General features: G+C 37.2%; 1 protein-coding gene across 1 annotated transcript; it reads left to right on the top strand.

The window, feature by feature from the left end:
* The first annotated feature begins 5,773 nt into the window (after window positions 1-5,773).
* LOC118815486 (desmoglein-2-like) lies at window positions 5,774-23,221 on the top strand. The gene is made up of 15 exons (XM_036581632.1): window positions 5,774-5,899; window positions 11,733-11,858; window positions 12,287-12,436; window positions 12,760-12,901; window positions 13,093-13,259; window positions 13,434-13,568; window positions 13,927-14,112; window positions 15,800-16,167; window positions 16,742-16,884; window positions 17,008-17,229; window positions 17,379-17,618; window positions 20,336-20,475; window positions 20,598-20,873; window positions 21,086-22,075; window positions 22,263-23,221. Exons 1-15 carry the CDS (start codon window positions 5,846-5,848, stop codon window positions 22,386-22,388), a joined length of 3,465 nt encoding a protein of 1,154 aa, XP_036437525.1. The 5' UTR covers window positions 5,774-5,845; the 3' UTR covers window positions 22,389-23,221.
* Window positions 23,222-24,900: the final 1,679 nt, after the last annotated feature.

The raw sequence follows: 24,900 nt of genomic DNA, 5'->3' as shown, positions 1-24,900 counted from the left end.
TGTATTTAATAGAAAACAATGCCAAACACAATATTCGATGTTTTATCTTAAAAAACTTCATTGTTTTTTTGTAAATATATGCTAATTCCAAATATGATACTTGCAAAATAATAGAGACAGGAGCATGTTTACTACCGTATAACATCACCTTTCCTTTTAACAACATTTAATACTTGTTTTGCGACTGAAGATGCTAATTAATCCAGTTTTGAATATGGCATTATATGCTGTTCGTCTGTTGTATGCATTGTATTTTACACTCATAATGCGCCACACATTTTCAGCAGTAACAATCTCGATGGCCCTTTTCTTCTTTGGCCGACAACATCCATTATTTCCACAGACAATCTGAAAGGTCAATCTGTCAGACCACAAAGCATGTTTCCACTGTAAATCAAGCCATTTCAGATGAGCTCAGGCCCAGAGAAGTCGGCAGCATTTCCATACATTGTGGCATATTGCTTCCACTGTGCATAGTACAGTGTTAATTTGCATTTGTAGATACAGCAACAAACAGTCTTTACTGACAATGGTTTGCCAAAGTATTGCCGAGCTTGTGTGGTGATATAGTACAGGGCTATCTGAGGGGTCAAAAGTCACCAGTGTGTAGTTAAGGTTTTTGGCCTTGCGATTTTTCTGGATTCCTTGAATCTTTGAAGGTATTATGCACTGTAGAGGGTGAAATACGTAAAATCCTTGCAATTGCTCATTGAGGCACATTGTTCTTAAGCAACTGGACCATTAGCTGATGGTTTTTTTGCAAAGTGACGAGCCTCGACCCATCCTTGCTCATAAAGAATGAGGCCTTTCCTGGATGTTTCCTATTTGTACCCAAGCATGACTACATCACCTGTGAAAGATATTATTTGAACATTTAACAAAGGTCTTGGTCTTAAATTGCCCCTGTCCCAACATTTTTGCAGGCATCAATTTCAGAATGAATAAATATTCACCAAAAATCCACCAAAATTGAAATGGAAGTGAAACTCATGGTGACACAGAAAACCTTTGGTACCTCGGCTACAGACCAAACAGCCTTTTTCTGAGAGAGCATTATCTTTATTCAGCCTTGTTCACGAATTGATCAATTTCTGTCTTTAATCTCTTGAGAAGATATTCGCTCCGGTATTTTGCGTGTGTTGAAACTGAGGACTGCCACAGAACACGTATTTTGCATCTACTCCTTCGTGAACGTTTTCATAAACCTGAAACAGGTTTATCTGGATTCTTTTAGCTCCAGGCATTTAAACTCACATACACACCTCTAACACTAAAGAAGGCCTAACCAAAAAAAAGATGTCTGATTTGGTCTGCTAGAAAGTTCCCTAACCTCCCCCACACCCTCACTCAGTTGTTACTCCTTCAAGATTTTATTTTTACATATGTTTAGTAACAAAACGTTAAATATAAATCTGAAAAACAAACTACAACACTTGACACCATGCATTAGTCGATGACTGCACTTTCACTGAACCAAAGGAAAAGATACAGGCCTAACATTCATTATAGAAAACTATGAATAAATATAATGCATTCATAACTCAATTTGAAATCTCCCATCTACACTGTGAAAACTGGCACCAGAGTTCCATAACTCACATATAGTTTTGTTTAGTTCCATTAAAACTCACATTTTTTAAGGCTGCAATCGAATTAAAGCTGAGGTTACTACAAAGGTTATTTTAAGGCCATTACAGTTAGGAGTCGGGAGGCTCACCACATCCTTTTTTGCCCCCTAAGACAAAACTTTTCAGCATCCCTTTTAAGTAAATGTTTAAAATGCTACACTCTAAATGCTAAACATACTATATACAATCACATGCAACAGCTTGAACAATCCCCAGTTAAATGAATAATAATAATAATAATAATAATAATAACTTCATTTCTAGGGCTCTTTTCATACTGATGGCAGCTCAAAGTGCTTTATAGACAGGTAATAACATTTAATAGTAATGACATCAAATTTAAATGATAAATATTACGTTTTGTTGATTTTCAAAGTAAAAATAAAGACTCCTTTAAAGAGAACACATGTAAATATGGCATTTTGTCCTACAAAATTAAAATATATAATGTACCATAACTTTTGCATAGGCCACATTTGTCATGTTGCCTTATTATTGCTTCAAAGATGTCCAGGATGTTTAGAAAACTTGGTGGAAGTTGTTTTTCATAGAACTTGCCAGTATGTTTAACACCAGTGACATGTGCAAACCTGCCATTTCTATGCCTAATTTTTAACATATTAAATTTCTGCATTTCTGTCAGAGATGTCTTGGGAGAGGCGTGCTAGATCTGGGCCTAAAAAGGTTTGTTGGAGTGATGCCATAGAAGAGCTACGTTTGGTTCTCTGAGGGACATTTTAATGGATGGTTCATCAAAGGATTTTTTTTTTTTTTCTCCTTCTGTTCTGGGAACAGGTTGCTTATCATGGACAAGAATTTAGGTATTTTTGCCTGAACTCATCAAGAGAACATGTTGACTCAAAACACACAGCCCAATGGCTTCTATTATAAAAAGTTTTGAGTCAATTTGTTTAGTACAGTGCCAGAGAATAGGTGGAAAAAACGTATTCCATTAAAGATCCATCCATGAAAAGGTACCAAACTTAGTCCTTCTACTGCACCACTCCGTTTTAAGAGTGTATTTAGTCACTGTGAGAACAAAATGTGTGCAAATCATATCAGGTTTGGAACACAGTGCATGATAACTCATTTAACTCATTTCAAGAATTTACAGTAGCTACTTTAGAATGTGGTTCAGCTTCAACTCAGATAAACCTGACATTCATCAAAATGAAAGCAGTCAGATGGAAGTGTGACGTGCACATGGTATTCAGATATCATACCGATTTAAAGTCAACCTGAATCTCTGAGCTGACTGAGAGTTTCGATGAAAGGTGGTGTGAGTAGGATGTGAAACATGATACTACTAGATCATTTTATTTTTTCCCAGAAGACCTTTTAGAGGCAGGCAAACATCATTACATTTCACAAATGAAGATTATGGGGAAAGAAAGTATTTTGTTAATATGATGAACTAACAACAAAAAAGGGTCAGCTTTGATATCAGGTTGACTTTAAAGGATCTTCATAACTTAATTTATGAACATGCACACCTGCCAAACACAATTAATCATTAACTGAAATAATCATAGTGTTTCTGACTCACTGTTTACTTGAAGCAAAGCTGTTGACATCCACATCTGAGGCTATTCTTTACATATACACATAGAAGACAATGCAAAATGATCAGGTGAAGAAGGAGTTATTGCAGAGTTATAGGAATGTGTAATAAAAGTCTGCTGGCTGCTCTGTGAATGTTACATTTTTTGATCAAATGTTTATTAACAAACCATTCATGTTACAGGTCGAGACAGAACCAAAACGATACAAGTACAAACAAAACAGAGACAAATAACCAAACAAATAAACAACAAATCTATACATAACCAGTATATAATATGCTTGAAAACACTAAATTCCACATTCCAGAAAAAGGGAAGGAGTAGAAGGAAAAAGAAGACAAATATACACACATAACAAGGGGTCTGAGTTATCTAGGACAAGCATTAAGAGAGGTAACAGGTTTATAGAAAGCTTTTAAAAGCATTGGTAGCACTATATCAGTGATTGATAGTGACTTCATTAGCACCATTAATTTGAGCTGTTGAGAGTTCCATATAAATTACGTCTAAACAGAAAACATCCAGAGCCTCAAGGACAGAGAATGAGGTGGCTTCCAGCGAACTGTGATCATTATCTTAGCAGCAGTAAAACCAGCTAAAACAACGTGACCTGTTTTTTTTTTTATTTAGAAATGTTAAACATTGAAAGATCATTTAAAATCAGGGTATGGTTGCAGGCACTGATTCAGATATCAAGTCTGATGAATTAGACGCTACCCTTTTCCAAAATTCAGCAACAGGTGGACATTCCCAAATAATATGGATAAAAGTGCCGTGGTCTAAGTAACGAATAGAGCTAACAAATTTAATTCTGGGCAAAATATTCATTTTTATGATGCCTGACAAGAAATGGGGAGACTAATCTATCTGTACAAATCATCATGTACCTTATCAAAACTAATGAATAATTGTGTTTTACAATATGATTGGGGGAAGATTTCAGTTCCTAGATACTTAAAGTGTTGTACAGTGAGAACATTGGCAGGTATAGAAGATTTGGCAGATTTATTTAAAGGTAAAAAGGCAGATTTTGACCAATAAATTTTAAAATCAGAAAGGCATCCAAACATCCTCACTAATGGATAAAAGATGAGGTATAGACTCTGCAGGCCTTTCCAAAAATGCTAACACATCATCAGCTTATAAGGTTAAGTGGTGATGTGTATTATGAAAAGAGACAGGTAAAACCTTGGTGGACTGGTAAATCAGCTAAGGGCTCGAGAGAGCACAAAGAGCCCTGGACTCAACAGGCAGCCCTGATGGGAAGACCTAGAGACTGGAAACAGAGAGGAGTAGATCTGGCTTTTGGCTTGTTAACTAGTGCAGAGGGATTGGCATACAGGACTTTGAATCATAAGAATAAAATCTTACGTAAAATCTTAAATAAAGACAGACCACAAAAACAACCATTCAAATCTGCCAAAGGCTTTCATGGCATCACATTAAATTACTGCTACTGAAGCCTTAATACTCTTTAATAATAAAAAGTATATTTAAGAAAATTGTGTGCTCATTTGACTGGCTTAAATGCAAAGTGCCAGTTTGCAGCATGAGTTACAAAATACAAATTATAATTTTTAAAAATGCCGGGGGTGTTACTGTTTGCATTTTGTTGCCACAGGGCAACAGCATGTAACAATGGAACTACAATCTGCAGTTTATAAAATTGTAACTCCATAGGACATACCATTAAACCTATTACTACTACTACTACTACTACTAATAATAATAATAATACTAATAATACTAATAATAATAATAATAACGTATATTTTATTTGTACAGTGCCTTCCTCATTCTTAAGAACGCTTTACAAAGAAACACAATATGTAAACAGCATGTAAACAAAACTTTTAAAAGACACACGCAGCTCTACTGACTCAATAGCAAGGCTGTGAAATCTGTGATAATCACTTATGACTTTTACCTATGAAAAATAAATCATAACAACCATAATGTTTTAAAATACAGAACATTATGAAAGTAATTACACTGATAAAAAAATCATCTTGCACTGTAAAAAAACATCAGCAGTGTCCAGTGAAAATGTATGGATTTCTTCCCACAATATGCACTGGAGATTGCAGTTCAATTGCCACATGCTGTTGCCATGTGGCAACAAATGTATTTTAGCATTTTATATAAAACCTATAACGTCTAAACTGGTTTAATTTCTGATAAGGGCATTGTAATTTCCCTTAGACTGCGTCATACATCTTTTCCTGGAGCTGTTGTGCACTGAATTTTGAAATATTTGTATACACTCTGACACTCTGAGAGAACTTCAGAATGAAAACCTTAATATGTAAAAAATTAAAAAAAGCTTGTGAAAAAAGAAGTACAGATTACATCAGTAAAGCATGTGATCAAATAAAAAGTCTGCAACATTACAAGCGAAGCTTTCAGTATCTCAAAAAAAAAAAAAATGAGGAGTTCCAGAGAAAGCAATGAAAATATCTTTAAAGACTTACAGCGAAATGAAAACACACACACACACACACACACACACACACACACGCAAACACCTGGGCATGCACTCCCACATGATCAGATGGCCACTCCTCAAGCAGGTACGGCCAAAAGCCATAGTCTGGATGCTACCTGGGGAGCATATATGGTTCTCTCTTGGATTCTCTGCGCTTACCTCGATGCAGAATGAAGACCCTCTCTTCACTGAGTCAGGCTCTGCTGCTCTTCCTTGCTGTAAAGGTGAGTCTGAAGACAACTCGAGAATTCTATGTCAGGATTTCAGGCTCATAAAAGTAAAAACTCTTAATGCTGGCAGCACTGCAAGGTTGGGAATAAGTGTTCAATCATCTGCATCCTTTTTCCTGGTAAGAGCTACATAATCAGCTTTTTTACAGCAGCAGCAGAAGCTGAAGTGTCTTATTTCTGAATACAAGTTAACAGACAAAGAGAGCGAACGCATAATACATTGTTGTCTTCATTTCTTCAAAGACATCCTGGAAGTTTAGACACTCAAGAGGGAAATTTCTCGCCATGAATTAAGTTGTTTTACAGAGAACTTGCCAGTATGTTCACCAGTGGCCATACAAACCTGCCATTTCAATGCCTAATTTCTAACATTAATTTCTGCGTTTCTGTCAGAGATGTCTTAAGAGAGCTGTGCTAGATCTGGGCTCAAAGAGCTACTTTTGGTTCTCTAATGGACATTTAAAGGATGGTTCATTAAAAGATTACTTTTTCAACGTTTTCTCTTTCTGCCAGATCTGTAACATAATGTTGCGTACCATGGACAAAAATGTAGGCGCTTTTGCCCATACTTAGTAAGAACAGACTCAAATCACACTGTTGACTCTAAACACGCTGTCCACTGGCTTCTATTATGAGCATGTTTTAAATTAACAAGTGTATTGTGTTTCTGAGTATGGTGAAAAATGTCTAAATTATTGTCCATGATTAGTGACCATTTGATAGAAAATAGGTATTCCATTAAAGAACCATCCATTAAAAGGTTCTTCAGGTAACCATAAATGATGGTTCTTCTACTGCACTACTCCATTTTAAGAGCGTATTTCATCATTATTGGAACAAAAACCTGTATCAATGTATATGCAATGTAATATATGTAGCGTATGCATATAAGTAGCATTATTCATACTTCTAAATAGCCTTGTAATTCAAAGTAAGATAAATTATGTAAGGATGTATGTGGAATAAATCATATCGGGTTTGGAACATTTGTCCCCACCACAGTGTCTGATAGGGGTGATTTTTGAAAACAGTGTTCATTTATGGCATAGACAAAAGCAGCTTAGAGCCGGAGTGGCTTATTTGTGAAAGAAGCCGAATACAAACTGGCACGCTATTATCTATTTGACAAATGCCACATTTGTAGCTTTGTGGTATGTAGCTTTTTCAGTTCATAAACAATTATTATCCTTACCATAAACCATTCGGTTATTTCACATTCTGTGTATCAATTCTCCAAATATGACACCCTGATCGTACTCTTAGAGTTTAGGGATATATATATATATATATATGTGTATGTTATAAGTATGTTATATTATGTTATATTTATTAGCATAGTAAATTATATTATATATATTCTTTTATACTTAAAATACTTATTACAACAAATTCTAAAGGATTAAAGGATTTCTATTCATCACCAAACTTCCATACAGAGTAAGGAGCAGTTGTAGGTTTCAACAACTAGAATAGAGATACAAGGTTTTTTCCAACAGTGACTATTTGCATGCGCATTTGGATTATTGTCTAAATTCAAATGTTTTTAAAACAACAACAATGATAATGATAATAATCCAACATCATAATGTTGTTTAAATAGGGCAGTGATCAAATATTGAACTGCAAGATGTCTATATTTTATAACTGGCAGTTATAGTTGCAGACACAAGTCAGATTTTGTACTATACTATATATATTTCTACTGATTATGGATAGCGATACTGATTATTTCGCATTGTTGCTTTGCATTGTTGAATGTATCGATAAAAAACGTATGTGCTCAGATATTTGTGCAGACAAATCCAGGAATGGTCACCATTATTAGCAGTTCAGGTTCAGAAACACTCAGTTAGATTCAGATTAGATACCAGAGAAAAGGCAGGTGAGATCAAAACCTAAAAAAAAGACAAGGAACACGGAAACTAGCAGTACAAGGAGACTGGCACATACAGGAACACCTGAAAGCACAAAAACAGGAAACCACAAGCAAGTACTCATAAAGTCACCCGTATGAAAAAGATCAAAAGAAATTCTTCAGGAAATACAATAAAACTCTTACAGTGAATTTGAACAGTTACTGCAGTTTACGACAGGACACTACAAAGCATTATAGATTACTATTGGACAGTACTACAGAATATTATAGAGAGAATACTGTATTATAGATTATTATAAGTACTATGCAATACTGTAGCTTTTTATTACTAAAGTTCTTTGAAATGGAAAGATAACTTAATTTATACAAACTACAACACTGACAAGTCACAGGGAAAGACAATGAAGGCAGAGAGAACTAAAAACCAGATAGGAGACGGGAAACGAGTAGAGACAGGAAACTTCAGAGCTGATGGATTCAAACACAGTCAGTTTAGACCCCAGGATCGAATTCTGAGACACTTTATTTACTAAAGCAATACGCCATGAAATGCTGTGCATTCCAGTGATTTGACCACTGTTAAGTGTGTTATTAAACACGAACTATAGACTGCCATCACCATTTTATAGTCGCCGTCAATGAGCAAATGAAAAAAAAACATCCTACATGCCCTCCTATACAGTTCAGGTATATAAAAATAATAATACAATAAACTCAATAAATATATAAAAACAAGTAGGAAATAAAACATGTTTACATTATATAATAATAGTCATAATAGTTAAATACAGTGGGGTCCAAAATTGATGATAGTAAAAATGCTTTTATTTTGCATTCCGTTCTAATCTAATATAATTTTTTTCATTACAAATTACATTATCAGCATAACATCTGAGCGAAAAAGTAGAAACTTTAAAATGTTTACATAAATTTCAGCATTATTCTCAGTTGCTTCTGTTCACTATATCAGCAGCACATAATGACACAGAATAGCCTCCCTCTCTTTACCTTTGATTTATTTTGCAGGAGGCACCTTTAGCATAGACACAATGTTCATCATACTGACCCTTAGCATTATTCACATCATTAAATGTGTTGGAGATTTTGAGGAAAGTGTTAGACAACAATATTGAATACATAACAAATATATGTAATACAGTATGTACCACCTGTGTTACACACATATACACTGTTGCTAACTGTACAACAGAATTCCACTGATAGATGGAGTCTAATGGAAATCTGTAACTAGTAATGTAATCTGTCTAATTATATGCAAGTAACACTAAAAAGTGATGTGTCAATGTAATGTTTTATTCAAGAAGAATGCAATTTCAATGCTATTTGTTTTTCAGCATTTTCCATCGGTTTGTTAAACCTTCTCCAAATGTGCTGACCAAATTGGTAAAGATGAGGACACGGGCACAGATTCGCCTTGAATTATTAACTTACTTCAGCTCACAACACAACCTGAGCCTAAACCTCAGATGCATGAGCATCCGTAAACCTACCTCTGTGGACATTTAAAAGTATATCTGTCCCTTATAGTATGTCATTTTCTACCTGACCAAAGCCAGAAAGAAATGTAAAACGAAGTCATCGCCATTAGTTTTCTGCAAATTTGATGCTTACAATGCTCTTTTACTACATAATCTGGCATCTGGCAAAACATCTAACAGTTCAGATAAAACATAAATGGAGCATAAACATGTTTCATGCCGTGGCAATATGCTTCAACCTTCGATAAGCTGGTTTAGGTTTGAAAGTTTGCTGCTGTTTTTCCTCATTTCTGTGCATCTCAACTGTCTGATTTTAACTTTATCATCTTCTCTGTGTAGAAGTTGTGCCTGTGGTGAGCGGATATTTATAGTGAAGGAGCTGCAGTATCAGTTGTGTTTATGTGAATCCAGCTTTCTTGTCGATTGCTATTGTTTTCTATCACCACAGAAGTGCTGGAAATTAATGACTGCGCTGCTGTTAGGAACAGCCTACAGCCTGATGTAATGACATTGCTGGACGTTGTGAAATTGTATCTGTAAAGTTTTGCCCACCCACTTTGTGTATGAAGACTTGGAAGTAGACAGTTCTGCGTCATGCAACTCCTGGTCTGAAAACAAGCACCACTCCGGCCCTGGTAGTTGTAATCTTACTGATTTGATGCTCATGTGTTAAAAAATGTCTAAACTATAGTTGTGGTCCAGGAGTGCTTCGATTTAGTCATACAGAGACACGTGGCTGCATGTCAATCTCTCATACTATTACTCCTAGTAAAAGTTTCTTATATGCAAATCAGATGTTTTGAAACGTCTTACATAACCACCAATGTTATCAACTATCACAACTTCAGAACTGCTTAAACCACAGACATAGTACACCTATCACAGCAATCAGCAGACCCTGCCCTCACAAGCCAGAGCGACACTATCAAGGTGTGACAGGATTTTCGGCTCAAAAAACGACCAAAAATCAAATCTATAACCTGATATTAGTTCTCTGAAGCTGTTGGGCTTCATATCACAACAAAGGATTAATACAGCCACACAATACAAAATCACAGCTATCAAGACTCTCCCTTTCTTGCCAGTGTGATTTCATGTAGCTGCAGAGAAGTATTAGCCAGTATTTCTGCTCAAAAACCACCCAAAACCTGCTCCAATAAACTCCATTGTATTTCTGTTTTAATCCTCCTATTGAATCTACTACTGCACATATTTTAGTCCAGAAATTCTCCTCATGTCAGTGAAACTGGACTAAAAATAATAATCCAAATTACACATTTCAAACAAGTGTGGCACCATCTTGTCCTAGTGTAGAATCTGACATCAGAAGGTTGGTTGTCTTGGAAAATTCACATAAGTTTATATCAGCTATTAACTTACATTAGCTAACTTTAACTCTAACCAAACCAAAAGTCGGTGAAAGGAGGCAGCGTCACTTTTATATTTGCCCCTGGATGTAGCAATGAATGTCATATAATACAAAACAAAGAAAAATAGTCCATTTTCATACTTTGCCTCTAAGCGGCAAGGTGTTCTTCGACGTTGGCTAGCTGACAAAACCTCAGTTGGGAATAACTGAATAACTTGGCTGCTTTTGACTTCTGTAACTTTTTTATAAAAACATATTCAGTTAAATGCACCAGAAATCTGTTTACTACATTCTGTGACTAAGTTAAAGCTGGTGACCACATACATCTTTAAGCATTTCCTTTATAGCAGATCAAATGAAACAGGCACCTTTTTTGTTCTAAAACCATCAAGTGAAAGTGAAACTGTTCTGTTGTTGGTTTTAATCGCTTCACTCTTGTTGCTGATTCTCAACATATGCATGAAACTGGGTCACCTGAGTTTTGTTTGTTGATATACAGGGACCTGTTAGCTTGAAAATGGTTCAGCAAGATTCACATTTTCCCCATTGGCTCCTGGTGTCATTTATTTGCTTACTGGGGTCCCTATGTTTGACTTACCCTACCCTACCCCTGTAGGCATTTCTTTTCTTTCCTTTGGTTAACTGCCTAGCCTTATTGGTTATGGGCGCATATTAAACTGAATAGCTTTTTTTCATTTTAATTATGACTCCTATTAGTTGAACATCACATCATGTTAATTTAAATGAATATATGTATTCAGTGGTGTAATCCTAACAAAATACACAAAAACACATCTTTCAAAGTCAGAATACAAACACTGCCCAGCACATATACTTATAGATATGCCTAATAAACACCACTGATAAACATAATCAGTCCAAAAAAGTACATAAAACTGAAGCATCTAAGAAGCTACTTAACAAGGTTCTGCAGAGTCTATTGAGATCACATATTAACATAAATTGTCATTTTTTCAGTTTAGCTTTGACAGGATGCAAATCCCAATGTTTGCACCTCAGACATAATGGAATTGAATTTAGGAAAATAACATATGTGTCCTCCTTTATTTTGTGTTCTCTCAGCTCCTGGCTGACAAAGCGCACTGCCAGAAACACTACAAGAACCAGCGGCACAAAAGGAACTGGGTTATCCCTGCAATAAAGCTTGTGGAGAATGTGGATTACACTAAAGAACAATTCATTGCCCAAGTAAGACAATTTTTACAATATGTGCCACATCCAGATGTGTAGCTTACCACAGTTTAAAGGACTGTTTACTTGATTAACACAGATGTAAGAAAATGTGAAACCTAATTGAAATAACAAAACACAACAAAATGCAAAAACAGTCTGTTATGTAACGCAGATGTAAACTGAATTTACTGGATTTGATTTCCACATGAATAAAATACAGTCCATTAACACAACATTGTCTTTCAGTTAAGTTACTTTTGGCAACAACTATGTTGATGTAATATCGTTTATACATATGATCATTGTTAATTTGGAGTCAAGTAAATCCAGTCACTTTGTTCTGTGCGGTTAAATTTTTCTTACTCATTCATGACACAGAAGCTTCCAGTACTTTTACCTTTGCATTCCACTTTACACTTGTGTTTCTATGGAAACTGTCTCAGATCGGCTCAGATTTGGGTGGTAAGCTGCGTTACACCCTGAAAGGCCCTGGAGCTGATCAGCCACCCTATAACTTATTCATGGTGGAAGAGAACACAGGAAAGGTCCGGATCACGGGAATTCTGGACAGAGAGGAAATTCCTTCATATAAGGTGAGGACAGAACACCAGCACACACACATATATACACACCTGTTTCTACACAATGTCAGGATGTGGGGCAAGTCCCTCTGTCAAAGGGCACGTGCTACAATGAGCACGTGCCCTTTGCCTTCTGACTAGCCACACCTTCAGAGTCTCAGTCTTGGCTAGGAGCGGGACATTACAATGTCTTATGCATAGGAGAGAAAAATGCTTTCAAAAATTGAAGTGCCTACAACTTTTGTATAGGACTTTATATGGCAGATATATTTTCACAGTCACACTGTAAACTCCTAACCAGCTGCCATTTAACGTGGCATTTCTCTTTTCTACAGCTTGAAGGTGTTGCATGGTATAGAAATAACACCATTGCTGAAGAGGCCATAAACTTACCCTTTGAAGTGGGAGACCAGAATGACAACCCACCTGTGTTTATTAAACCAGAACCAGCCAGCGTTTATGAAGGCAGTCCTGTGGGTGAGTCTGATCTGCTGTTAAAAGCATTTATTCACCTGGACAAGGGTGGCCTGCTTCTGTAACATCAGAGAAACACAGCTTTGGTTTTCTCAACATTTTCACACATTTTTTTTTTTCAATTTGCTCTGATTCTGTTTTTGTTAGGCACTTAGTGTTTGGTCACTGTTTTACAACAGTTTCTTAACTTCCAGGTACATCTGTAACAACAGTCAATGCTACAGATGCAGATTTGCCAAACTCTGCTCACACTAAGATTGCCTTCAGCATAATCAAGCAGGAGCCAGATGGCAAGCAATTCTTTTCCATTGATAAACACTCTGGGGATATCAGTGTGAAGGACTCATCTCTGGATAGAGAGGTTATTTCTAATGATTTTCTATTCACTATTTCTACTATCATACACAGACACTGTTATGAACTGTTATGAGCCAACCTTTTTCTATTTATGAATGTTTGTAAATCATGCATTCCTACTATTTATACCAATTCACACCCTTCCTTCTCAACTCTGCACTGAACTTTTCCCCATCAGACACAAAACTCTTACGTTCTCACTGTAAAAGCCACGGATATGGACGGAGCTCCAGGCGGCAACACAGCAACGACTACAGTGAAGATCCATGTCCTGGACATTAATGATAACGTGCCCACTCTGGAGAAGGATGAGGTAAATCGTTCTCTACACTCTTACGCATTTTAAAAAACTACTATGATCAGAACTTACACTGAGCTACTTTGCCTCACAGTAATGATTGTAAAGGATCTCTAGCCCATTCTTTTACTTGAATTACATTGTCTTCCATATTGTCTTCTTCTGACTCTTCTGCATGTTGAAAGAAAGAGAAAAAAATGTTAATTTGAGAAGCTATTATATGTGAGAACGTATCCAAGCACAATTTAGAATCACCATTTTCTTTCCAACTTCATCTAAATGTGGAACATGCATTCCCTCTAAAAATTAACATATTAGTCCATGCATTTTAGGAAAATATTGGGTTTTAATGGGTGATATTTTTCTTGTTAAGTATACAGTATCTGTGGATGAGAACGTGGCTGATGTAGAAGTCCTACGCATCCAGTCCCTGGATAAAGACGAGGAACGGACAGACAACTGGCTGACCGTATTTCAGCTTGTGTCAGGAAATGAGGATGGATATTTCAATATTATAACAGATCCTGACACAAACGAGGGGGTGCTGTACCTGATCAAGGTCTGTCCCTGCACTTTTCTTACACATGACATTAGATTTGACTTCTACACAAGAATGCAGCTCAAAAGTACAATTACTACTGCAAGAATACTGTTATTGGAAGGGATGGTCAGTCGTCTTCTTAACCGTGAAAACAACACTGGTACTTTAGCTAAAACTGAATAAATGCATATATTACATACTGGTCAAAGGTCAGAGACCAACATTCATTTAGTTCATTTTCAGTCTGAACAGTCTTTATGTACAAGGTATTCATTTGTCAGCATCAGCAAAAAAGCAGAAAACATATATTTAACACAAAATTACACAGAAGCCTCAACAACTAAGTATAATAATGTGGCGGCTGCCAGAGGGTGCACTGCCTCTCATGAGCACAGAAGCTTTGCTATGCATAAATGCATTTGAAGAGGCTCATGGGACACACGCGCAGCCCCAGTGAATAGGGACTGTTTATGTTGTGTTTCATATTATATGTTGTTGTTCTTTGAGTTTGTTTATTTGTTACTTTCTTCTCGGTTTGGGGACCAGTTAGAGTTGGTTTCTGTTAATAACCATAAGAGTAATAACAGGGCTAGGAGTGACCTGCCTCTAGTTTCTGTTGCTTTTCTAGTGGCCTTTCTGCCTTGTTTATTTATTAAAGAGCATTTTCCGAGCAAAAATTATGGCCTAACCTGACTCTTTGTCCGATCGACATTACAATATTTTTTTCCCAGTATTTAGAGTTCCACTTCCAAATGAAGTTCCATTCTTTCAAAAGATTTCAGTTTTTCAAAGAATTCTGCAGGGATATTTTCACACACCTCTAAAGTTCAGTCTTAGACAAACATATTCAGTGATGTTTAGGTCTGGACTCTGGGGTGACCAGTCCATTCCCTGCAAAAATGTAGGTGAAATCATCTGAAATCTAATCAATATGCCTAATACGTCTCATTGCAAGATGGTTGTAGAAATATTATAAGATTATTCAACTTCTTTCTAGATTTTTATTTTCAAGTGTTATGTTTCAAGTAATTTTATCTAGTGAAATTGTCTTATTCTGTTAGCTGAAAATGTTGCTTGTTCCAAGCATTACTTTCTTAAAATAAGCAAAATTATCAGCACCATGCACTCAAACAGGCAAAATTATCTACCAAAAGAATAAAACAATATCTCTAGATAAAATTACTTAAAACAATTAAAATCTAGAAATAAATTTAAAAATCTTACGTTTTTACAACAATTTTAAACTGAGACATTCTAGATATTTTAACTAGTATTTTTTAGATCTGAAGCAAGAGTGGAGAGAGGTTTCCTTTTCCCTCTATAAAATGAAAGCTTTAAGTAGCATTTATCTGATGGTGACAGTTTTGGTGGTCCACCAGGTCTTGTTTTTAGGAGCACTATTTTCTCTATATCTCTTAATCGTTTTCTAAACTCTGAATAGTTTTAGAAGCTCCAGCTTTTTCTCTTATTTTCTTTGATTTTTCTCTTCCTTATGCAAGTGGGTTATCTTATATCTAATGTCCTTAGAAATATCTCCTGAAAATAATTAACTTAATGGCCATTTTGACTGGAAATTAAAAGGATTAGTACAGGGTACTTTTGCAAAGTACTGTACTAATATAATAACTTGTAATGTCCATGTAAATGTTATTGTTTACTAGAAACTTACTGTGAGTTCTCCTTTTTGTCTCCATCTCTCCTGTAGCCTATTGACTTTGAGACAGTCACTAATCTAGATTTGGGTTTGGTTCTGGAAAACAAAGCTCCTGAGGGAGCTGCAGCAGGGATGGGGTCTGGATCTGGGACTGGTGCTGGAACAGGAGCAGGTGGAGTGGGTGGCACAGGAGGGAGACCAATAAGACCTGGCACTGGAGGAACAGGCACAAGCCTGATAAAGTACAAGATATACATGTTAAGGGTTAAAGTGAATAATAGGCCAGATGGACCAAAGTACAGGCGAAGTCCTAAAGTTGTGCCTGTGTCAGAGAACACTAAAGGCAGTCCCATGCCAAGAGTTATTGCCACTTACCCTGCCATGGATGGTGACACAGGAAAACAGGCAGAAAAAGTCAGGTTAGTGTTCTAAAGTCTAATTCAGATCCAACAAGAGTAACCCTTACTTAACCTTGACCCCTTTTGTAAACACTATGAGAACAATGTTTTAAAAATGTTTGATTCACTTGGTTGTTAAAATAATAATTAAAAACAAATAAATAGATAAAAATCGGCAGGGGTCCTTTCAGGCCATGAGTCAACATTGTGCAACAAGGCAAAGAAATGATACAGAGCATTAATAAGAAACAGGATCTAAACACCTGGAACAAAATCAGTATCTATATTTTGCTTCAGATGTTTTCAATGTTTAAAAACAGAGAACCACTCTATGATATTATTTTCAGTTTCACCACAAAGTAATTTTTCAATTTTTGCACACTAAACTATCATTTAAAACCACAAATAATAATTACATGCTAAACATGCTAAACAATAACAAGCATCAAGTAATTTTCATAAATCAGATGACATTAGTATAACATGCTGCATACATATAAAATATGTGACTTTAGTGACTGCTGTTTAGTGTTTATCATAACAATGCAGTCAGTGAAATTCCATAATTTGTGATTTGTGCTTCATTTATTTTTAGATATGCTAAAGGATATGACCCTGCTAACTGGCTGTCCATTGATGAAAACACAGCTGAGATCAAACTCAACAAGATACCAGATCGAGAATCACCACATGTTGTTAATGGAACCTATTATGCCAAGATCCTCTGCATAACTGATGGTATGAAACTAATGTAAACTTTACAAACTCCTGGAGTCAGAAGACCACTATCTCTTAGGATTAGGGTCTGTTAGACTCTAAAAATCAAATAAATAGATTTCATCTGAAGATTTTCTTCCCTAGATATGCCGTCTCTGACTGCCACGGGAACCATAGCATTAGAGGTAGAGGACTTCAATGACAACTGTCCTAAATTGCTCAGTACACTGCAGCGTGTGTGCAGTGATGTCCCAGAGGTTAATGTGACAGCAGTGGATGCAGATGCTCATCCTAATGGTGCTCCTCTTCAGTTCCTTGTGATTCCAGAGGAGACAACAGGAAAATGGAACATGAAGAAGAAAAGTGGTAAGTGGTGGTTCAAAATTAGCTTAGAGCTTAATGGCTACAAACTAAATGAAACCATTACAGACAACATGCATAATAATGACAATAATCACAAATGATCAGTGATCCTACTCCACAGCACGTCTCTAATTCATTATGCACCTCTTCAGATGAAGCAGCCGCACTGATACCGCAGGAAAGCTTGTGGCCTGGTTCCTACAAAGTCACCATGGAAATCAAAGATCAGCAGGGTTTGGCCTGTCCTGACAAACAAGTCCTCCAGATAGAGGTGTGCACCTGCTCAGAGGAAGGAACATGCAGCCACAGTCGTGCTGTTAAAACTGCTGCCACTGCTTCGTTTGGAGCCCTAGGCATTGGTTTTCTTCTTCTAGGATTCCTAATCCTCCTCTGTGAGTACAGGTTCAAGCCCCTTAATGATGTCTCTATGTTTTCTACAAGATACACAACAGTTTGCAAATATACAATAAACACACAGGGAAGAAATACATATGATAGTAAATACACAGAACAATTTATACACACTGACCGACTGAGTGGCCACTTCAAGTACACCTCCTTGTACTTTGTTAGGCTCCCTGTACCCTGTTCTTCAATGGTCAGGACCCCCACAGCTCCACCACAGAGCGGGTATTATTTGGGTGGTGGATCATTCTCGGCACTGCCATTATATTAAAGTGGTGGTGGCGTGTCCTGTGGCAGTGTCCTGTGACCACTGAATGACTAGAGGATGAGTAGTACAAACTGTGAGTGTAGATACAAGGTAGGTATACTTAATGAAGTGGCCTGTCAGGGTGTGTGTGTGTATGTGTGTGTGTCATATATATATGGGAATTAATATGGAATTGCCCCCCCCTTGCGTTTATAAAAACAAAAAACAGCCCAGACCGTTATTCCTCCTCCGAGAAACTTTACTGTTGCTATTACGCATTCTGATAGATAGCGTTCTCCTGGCATCTGCCAAAGCTGGATTCATCTGTCAGACTGCCAGATAGTGAAACGTGAGTCATCACTTAAAAGAACATGTTTCCACTGCTTCAGAGTTCAGTGGTATGTGGCATGCTTTACTGACTTGTGATGAAGGTGGCATCCAATGATAACGCCATGGTTAAAGTCACTGAGATCTTCAGTATAACCCATTCTACTGCCAGAGTTTGCCTATCGAGACTGCGGCCCTTTGTGAAAAAAGTAATCGCCCCCTTAGCTACTAAAGCAAACAGTTAACCAAATTCAATTGACTATTGGGTTCAGTTTCACTAGGGATAATTAGTGCCAGACCTGTTGAATCCAAAAATCACTTGAGTAGCACCTGTATGGCAATGTGAAGCAGGGTAGAATGTCTCAAAAAGTAGCACATGATGCCACGTTCCAAAGAGATTAAAATACAGATGTGACAGTCATTGAAACCTACTAGTCCGGAAAGGGTTTCGAAGCCATTGTTAAGGCTCTGGCACTCTAGTGAACCATAGTAAAAGCCATAACTCACAAAAGGAGAAAACTTGGAACAATGTATGTTAATGTTAAGGTTATGGAGTGGCCGAATCAAAGTCCTGACTTGAATTCCATTGAGATGCTGGGGCAAGACCTTAAATGGGCAGTTCATGCTCGGAAACTCTCCAGTGTAGTCGAATTAAAACAGTTCTGCATAGAGTAGGCCAAAATTCCTTCACAGCAATGTAAAAGACTCATGGCATGTTATCGCAAACATTTGATTGCAGTTGTTAACTGTCAAGGGTGGCACAACCAGTTATTACAGGGTGCCCAATCCTGGTGCTGGAGATCTACCACCCTGGAAAGTTCAGATCCAACACACATGGCTCATACATTCAGATGCCCTTGAAGGCTTTGATTACCTGGATCAGGTGTGTTAGATTAGTATTGGGTCTAAACTCTGCAGGGTGGTAGACCTCCTGGACCAGGACCAGACACTCCTGAGTCATTAGGTGTAGGGGGCAATTACTTTTTCACATGAGTGATACAGGTTTTGAATAAATCTTTATCTTCAATAAACGGGATGATCATTTAAAAGCTTGTGTTGTCTGTATCTTATACTAAAATTAGTTGGACGATCTGAAATATTTAAATGTAACAAATTAGCAAAAATAGAAGAAATCGAGTGAGGGGCTAATACTTTTTCACAGTACTACACACACACAAACACACACACACACACACACACACACACACACACATGTATATATATATATATATATATATATATATATATATATATATATGTATCCATGTTAGGAGGAACACTTGTACATCTGTTCATTCATACAATTATCTAATCAACCAGTCACCAGCAATTTCAGGTAATGTTATAATGTTCTTTTTATCCATAAGAATATCATAATATAATATAATATCATAATATCATATTCTATCATAAGAATGTGGAAAAATGTGACCTCAGTGATTTTGACTGTGGAATAATTGTGGGTGCCAGGTGGCCTGGCTCGACTGTTTCTACAGTAATGCACCATGTCACAAAGCAAAAGCTATGTGACTGGTTTCATGAGAATGACAGTAAGGTCAGTGATCTTCTGTGGCCTTCCCGGTCAGTGGATCTGAATCCAATTAAACACCTTTGGGACGTGGTTCAATGTGATATTCAAAGCATGACAGTGCATCTGAAAAATCTACAAGAACTGCAAGGCAACATGGACCAGATATATATATTCATATAGTCAAAACAGATTGAGATCCCACAGCCCCATTCAGAATTAAAGAATTAAACAAAGTTTCACAATCACTACAACTTTCAACCTGTTTCTTCACACTTGAAAGAAGCTGTCATATTTGATATCTGATTACATTTGCTACTTGCAGGTAGCATTTACTTGTTTTGACTTTCACAATTGGTTAGATGCCAGTTTCACTTTTAAAACTCCACTGTTGACTTTAACCCTGAGGTACTTTACATGTCTACAGGTTTGAAGACACCTGCTCCATATTTCATCTGAAATCCATAGTATTAATAGGAAATGGGAACTGCCATTTCCTATTACTCCTTTTCTGGGAGCCTTTGCACTAGACATTGATACATTACTGTGACACAAGATACCTTAACGTTCTGACCTCTGTGTTCTGTCTTTGTGTTTTTTAGTGGTACCATTGCTTTTGCTGAGCTGTTCCTGTGGCACGACTAATGGAGGAGTTGGTTTTCCAGAATATTTTAAAGACATGCCATTTGATAAAAAAGAATACTTAATGGCATATCATACGGAAGGACCAGGGGAAGACAGGGTACGACATTCTCTTTTTTCCATACGATAAACAGTACATTTTTAATACAGTTAGAGTATGATGCAATCAATTGCTTATGTGCAGTCAAGTTAAGCATTTTGTTATACATTTCCTCTTTGCAGGAGATTCCTCTGCTGAGTGCTCCGCTCTCAATCTTATTACCTGAAGGACTGAATGTCCAAGCAGGCAATGTGTCTTCAAACATGGCTGTAAACATGAACTCAACAGTCCCTGCCACAGCTGGTGTGTTTGGTGGATATGATTATGCACAGACTGGCATGAGGGAGATGGCCTACAACAAGATACTACAATGGCCTTCAAGAGATGACAACTTCCAGTATTTAAGAGAGAGTGACATGTCCTTGTCTGATGGGTTTTTACAAAGATACTTCACACAGGTAAGTGACTTTCATATTATTATAAATTACTTTCAGGTTTCATATTATGGGGAGGAGTTAGAGGTCAGTATGTTTTTTTTAGAGCAGTGGACCCCAGTCAGCCAGCAACAGATGCTAAGAGCTTAATATGGCTTCAGACAATCACACTAATAACAATATATAACAGTATCCTCCTCAATATGATTTATGTATTTGGCTTTTTTTTATTGCAGAAAGCAAGTTATGAAGCGGAGAATGCACAACTACAGGAAGCTCTGGTGGTGTACAAATATGAGGGGCAGGGATCAACTGCCAGTTCTGTGACCTGTGATAGCCTTCTTGAATCGTCTGATGACCTGGAGTTCCTGGATGACCTGGGGCCAAAATTTACCACCCTGGCCCAAGTCTGTGGATTCACCTGCCCTGAGTTAGAACTTGAGTCCAAAGCAACCTTTGAGAAAACAACTGAAATTGCCTGTGAAAGATCTGCAGATGTTGTGAGCTCTAGTCACGCAATGAAAACTTCAGAAATTACTGTTGAGTCACCACCAGCCCCCATACTGATGAGTGAGAATTCATCCATGCAAAGCCAAATGTTAGTGGTTCAGGAACCTTTGTACTACATGGTCGAGCAGGTGCCCCCCACTGTTCTACTGGCAGGACAGGCCTCTGTTGAATTAGGGCAAGGCATGTACCTGGTCAATGGAATGTCAGGAACTGAAGGGATAATTCTTAACCAAAGTTATCATGCAGAAAACCAGCAAAGCAACATCATTACATCCCAACATCCCAACCCACCTAAAGGCAAATCTGTCTTGTGTCAGGGAAGTTTGGGGTGGATGCATCAGGGTTCCTTCTCTGGAGAAACCGGGTCGGAGGCTGTGATCATGACAAGTGGTCATTCAGTAGTAGGACAAACACCTGGTATTAGCAATGGAACCTTACTCAAGGGTGAGCAGGTTGTCATCATGGAAAAGGCTACTGGGTCAGGACATGTGGTTTTAGGGGAAGCCCTAACTAGACTGAATCAAACTCTAGTTCAGAATGTTTCACCAGTTCAGAACTTCATAATGATGCCAGGGCAGTTACCTCCAACAGGATTAAAGCCAAAGAGAGTAAATACATTGCAGATGGGCCTTCAAGGAGTAAATCACAGAGAAGCTGTACTTGAAGGAAGTGAACAGAATACAGTAACACTTGTGGAGAGTCCAGGTCAGGTACTAGTAAGAAGTCAAGCTCTTCCAGCACAGATAAAGCCACTAAAATAAATAAACTGCAGAGGAGAACTGGAGAGATAAAACATGGGGAAGTTGTAGTTGGAACAGGCAAACAGAATATAGTCAAGTCAAGGGCTAAGAGGCTTTTATTGTCAGTATATTGTCAGTATTGTATAGTATCTCTTGTGAAGAGTCCAGGTCCGTAGGAAGACAAGCCACCTTAGCACAGTTAAAACCAGTGAAAATAAGTATGTCACAGAGGGGAACTGGGGGGATAAACCACAAGGATGTTGTACTTGGAACAAGTGAACAGAATTAAGCTCTTGTGGAGGGAAACAGGTTTATGGAAGTTTTCTTAGAACAAGTCCAGTACCCAAGAGCCCTGTATAGCTGTCTAGTCATTAATGGTCAGGATTTCCCGAAAACAGAGATGTTCCTTAAATGGCAGACCAGACATCACACTGAACACTCAGTTGGTTAAGATGATCTTAACTCTCAGATGCTTTTGGGAAACTGGATGAGGCTTGGCAGGGAGCTTCTGGAAATTGTCCAGGCTGGAGGTAGTCAAGGCTTTTAAGAATCCTTTAAAAAAAAGATTAAGTGTTTTGAAGGATTTGGTTATTGCACTGGCCTATAATCTTATTTATGTTGAAATTTTAAATCTTAGGTATGTTGATTCTAAGATATAAAATGCTCATGCACTGATCGTTGTACCTTGAAATATAAGATGTTTTATTATTATTTTTATGGGGCTGTGTTTTTATGCTAAATCTAAATTGCAAGAGTGGCAAAGCTTCCATATGAACAATGTGCTGTTAATGCCTTGTAATATTAATTTAAACATTTTCACTTAGTATTCCCTGATTATCCAGGATAAGAAAAGGAGGACATGTATTTTTATAATGGTTTGCCAAATAATAATGTTAAAATAATTGGTGGTATTGTTTTTTAGTAAATAGCAGTCTTGTGTTTCTTTAGGAAGTCTATGCTTTTGTCATTTGATATTTTTGCCATTGATTTCATATTCAACTGATTATGTCATACTATTCAAAAAATAATATTCAAGGCTAATACTCGAGTATCCACAAAGGACCAAAAGTCCTTCAGTATTTTGTTTTGTAATTGTTAACAAATGCTTTATAACAAAACTGGAACACAGGCAAGGCAATAAAACCCTACCCCAAAGTATCTGAGTGAACTCGCTAAGCCTTATGGCACAGCATGCCTGCTTCAATCATTACAAGTATCTGTTTGCATCATGATCACCATACACCTTAAATGTTACTGAATATTCATTTGACATTTGTATAAAAGGACCAGCTTCCCAAATTAGCTCAAACTGTGGACCCACAGTAAAAACGATTAAAAAACAACAACAAAGTATTCAGACCATAAATATTTACAAGGATTACGTTATGATCTATTTAAACCCAAGGCAATAAGTGAGACAGTAAAAAGCTAAATATATACAAAATCACCATTTATATGGTTCTTTCTATTCGGAGGCGTCTGTCTAACCTCTAAATTTCAACTTGTTAAAATAATACTGCATTTTAAAAAAAATGTATGTTGAAATAAATATCTACTATTTCATTTTTCATCTTTCACAAGAGGGACGAACAACATACATACCAAAACATTTTTAATATTTTTAATAGATATTATTATAATATTTTTCTTTTGGTCTCAGAGGCTGTGAGTGTCTGTCTCACCAGCGGCCTTGTTTTTGTTTATGACAAGATAAAGAGAGACAACATTCGATTGAATACGATTCTGCAGAACAACTGTTGATATTTCAAATCAACAGCAAAACAAATATTCAGTGCTCCTTCAGAAGCTCTGCCCCCCCAAAAAAGTGGAGGCGCATTGCTGAGGTAAATAACACTGAGCTAGCCAGCCTGTTTTTTTAGGTCTTCATTGCCATAAAAACCCTTCGCAAATGTTGCACAGAGAAACACTACAATACAATGTTAGCATGAACACACAGCAAGTAATGTAACTAACATTAGGTTGTGAATTAGCAAACTGTAGCTACAACTGCTGCCACAAAGCTAACCAGCCGCTATCACAAACATTAACAAACCACACAAATACTCACCTCTGGTTCTGTGAAAGAGCAAAGAGAAGTTAATGTTGCTCACCTGTCAAGCAGAAACAGAGCAACCTCCTTATCCCTTTTTCATGCCGATGAAGCTGAAGTCAGCTTCTTTCTCGCCAGCGTCTTGTTCAAATTTCCCATTCCATCTTAAAACGGTGCAGCAGTTACATTCAGGCACCTCAGGCATAGAATGGAACTGCTCCATGATTTAAGGTGAAATGGGAAAATGCAAATATGAAGCCAACTTTAGGAAGATTTGGAGGAGGAATTGTTAAAAGACTCAATGGTCACTGTCTTTGAAGAGGGCAAAACAAACCGCAGGGAGGGCCAAAGTTTTCACAGGGCAGGACTAACATGCACCTGTGGCTGGACCAGCTATAAAAAGAGAAAATAGAGAAGCTTGGATTACAAAACAGAGGAAGTGTGACATTATTCACTGCTAAGAACACTATTACTTCACTATATCTTTACATAAAAAGTAGTTATTGGTTCTTATATTAATTCAAATGTAGAACCTTTAACCAATCAACCAACAGAAAGAACAAGTTCTGTAGAAACACATAGAAGTGAATGTGGTGATGTTAACTGCTTCTATAGAGCTAGAATAACTGAGTTCTAGATCTACAGAATAGAATAGAAAATGAGGAGGATAAATAATATCAGAGAGGGTCTCTGAGCCAACTGAGATTTTTGATGATAGGTGGGGTGAGTATGATGTGAAACATAATACTAC

This window comes from Colossoma macropomum, unplaced genomic scaffold (assembly GCF_904425465.1).
Source record: "Colossoma macropomum unplaced genomic scaffold, Colossoma_macropomum, whole genome shotgun sequence".
NCBI classification, from domain to species: Eukaryota; Metazoa; Chordata; class Actinopteri; order Characiformes; family Serrasalmidae; genus Colossoma; species Colossoma macropomum.
The sequence above is the reverse complement of the archived record's forward strand: the minus strand, read 5'-3'. Positions and strand labels throughout refer to the sequence as shown.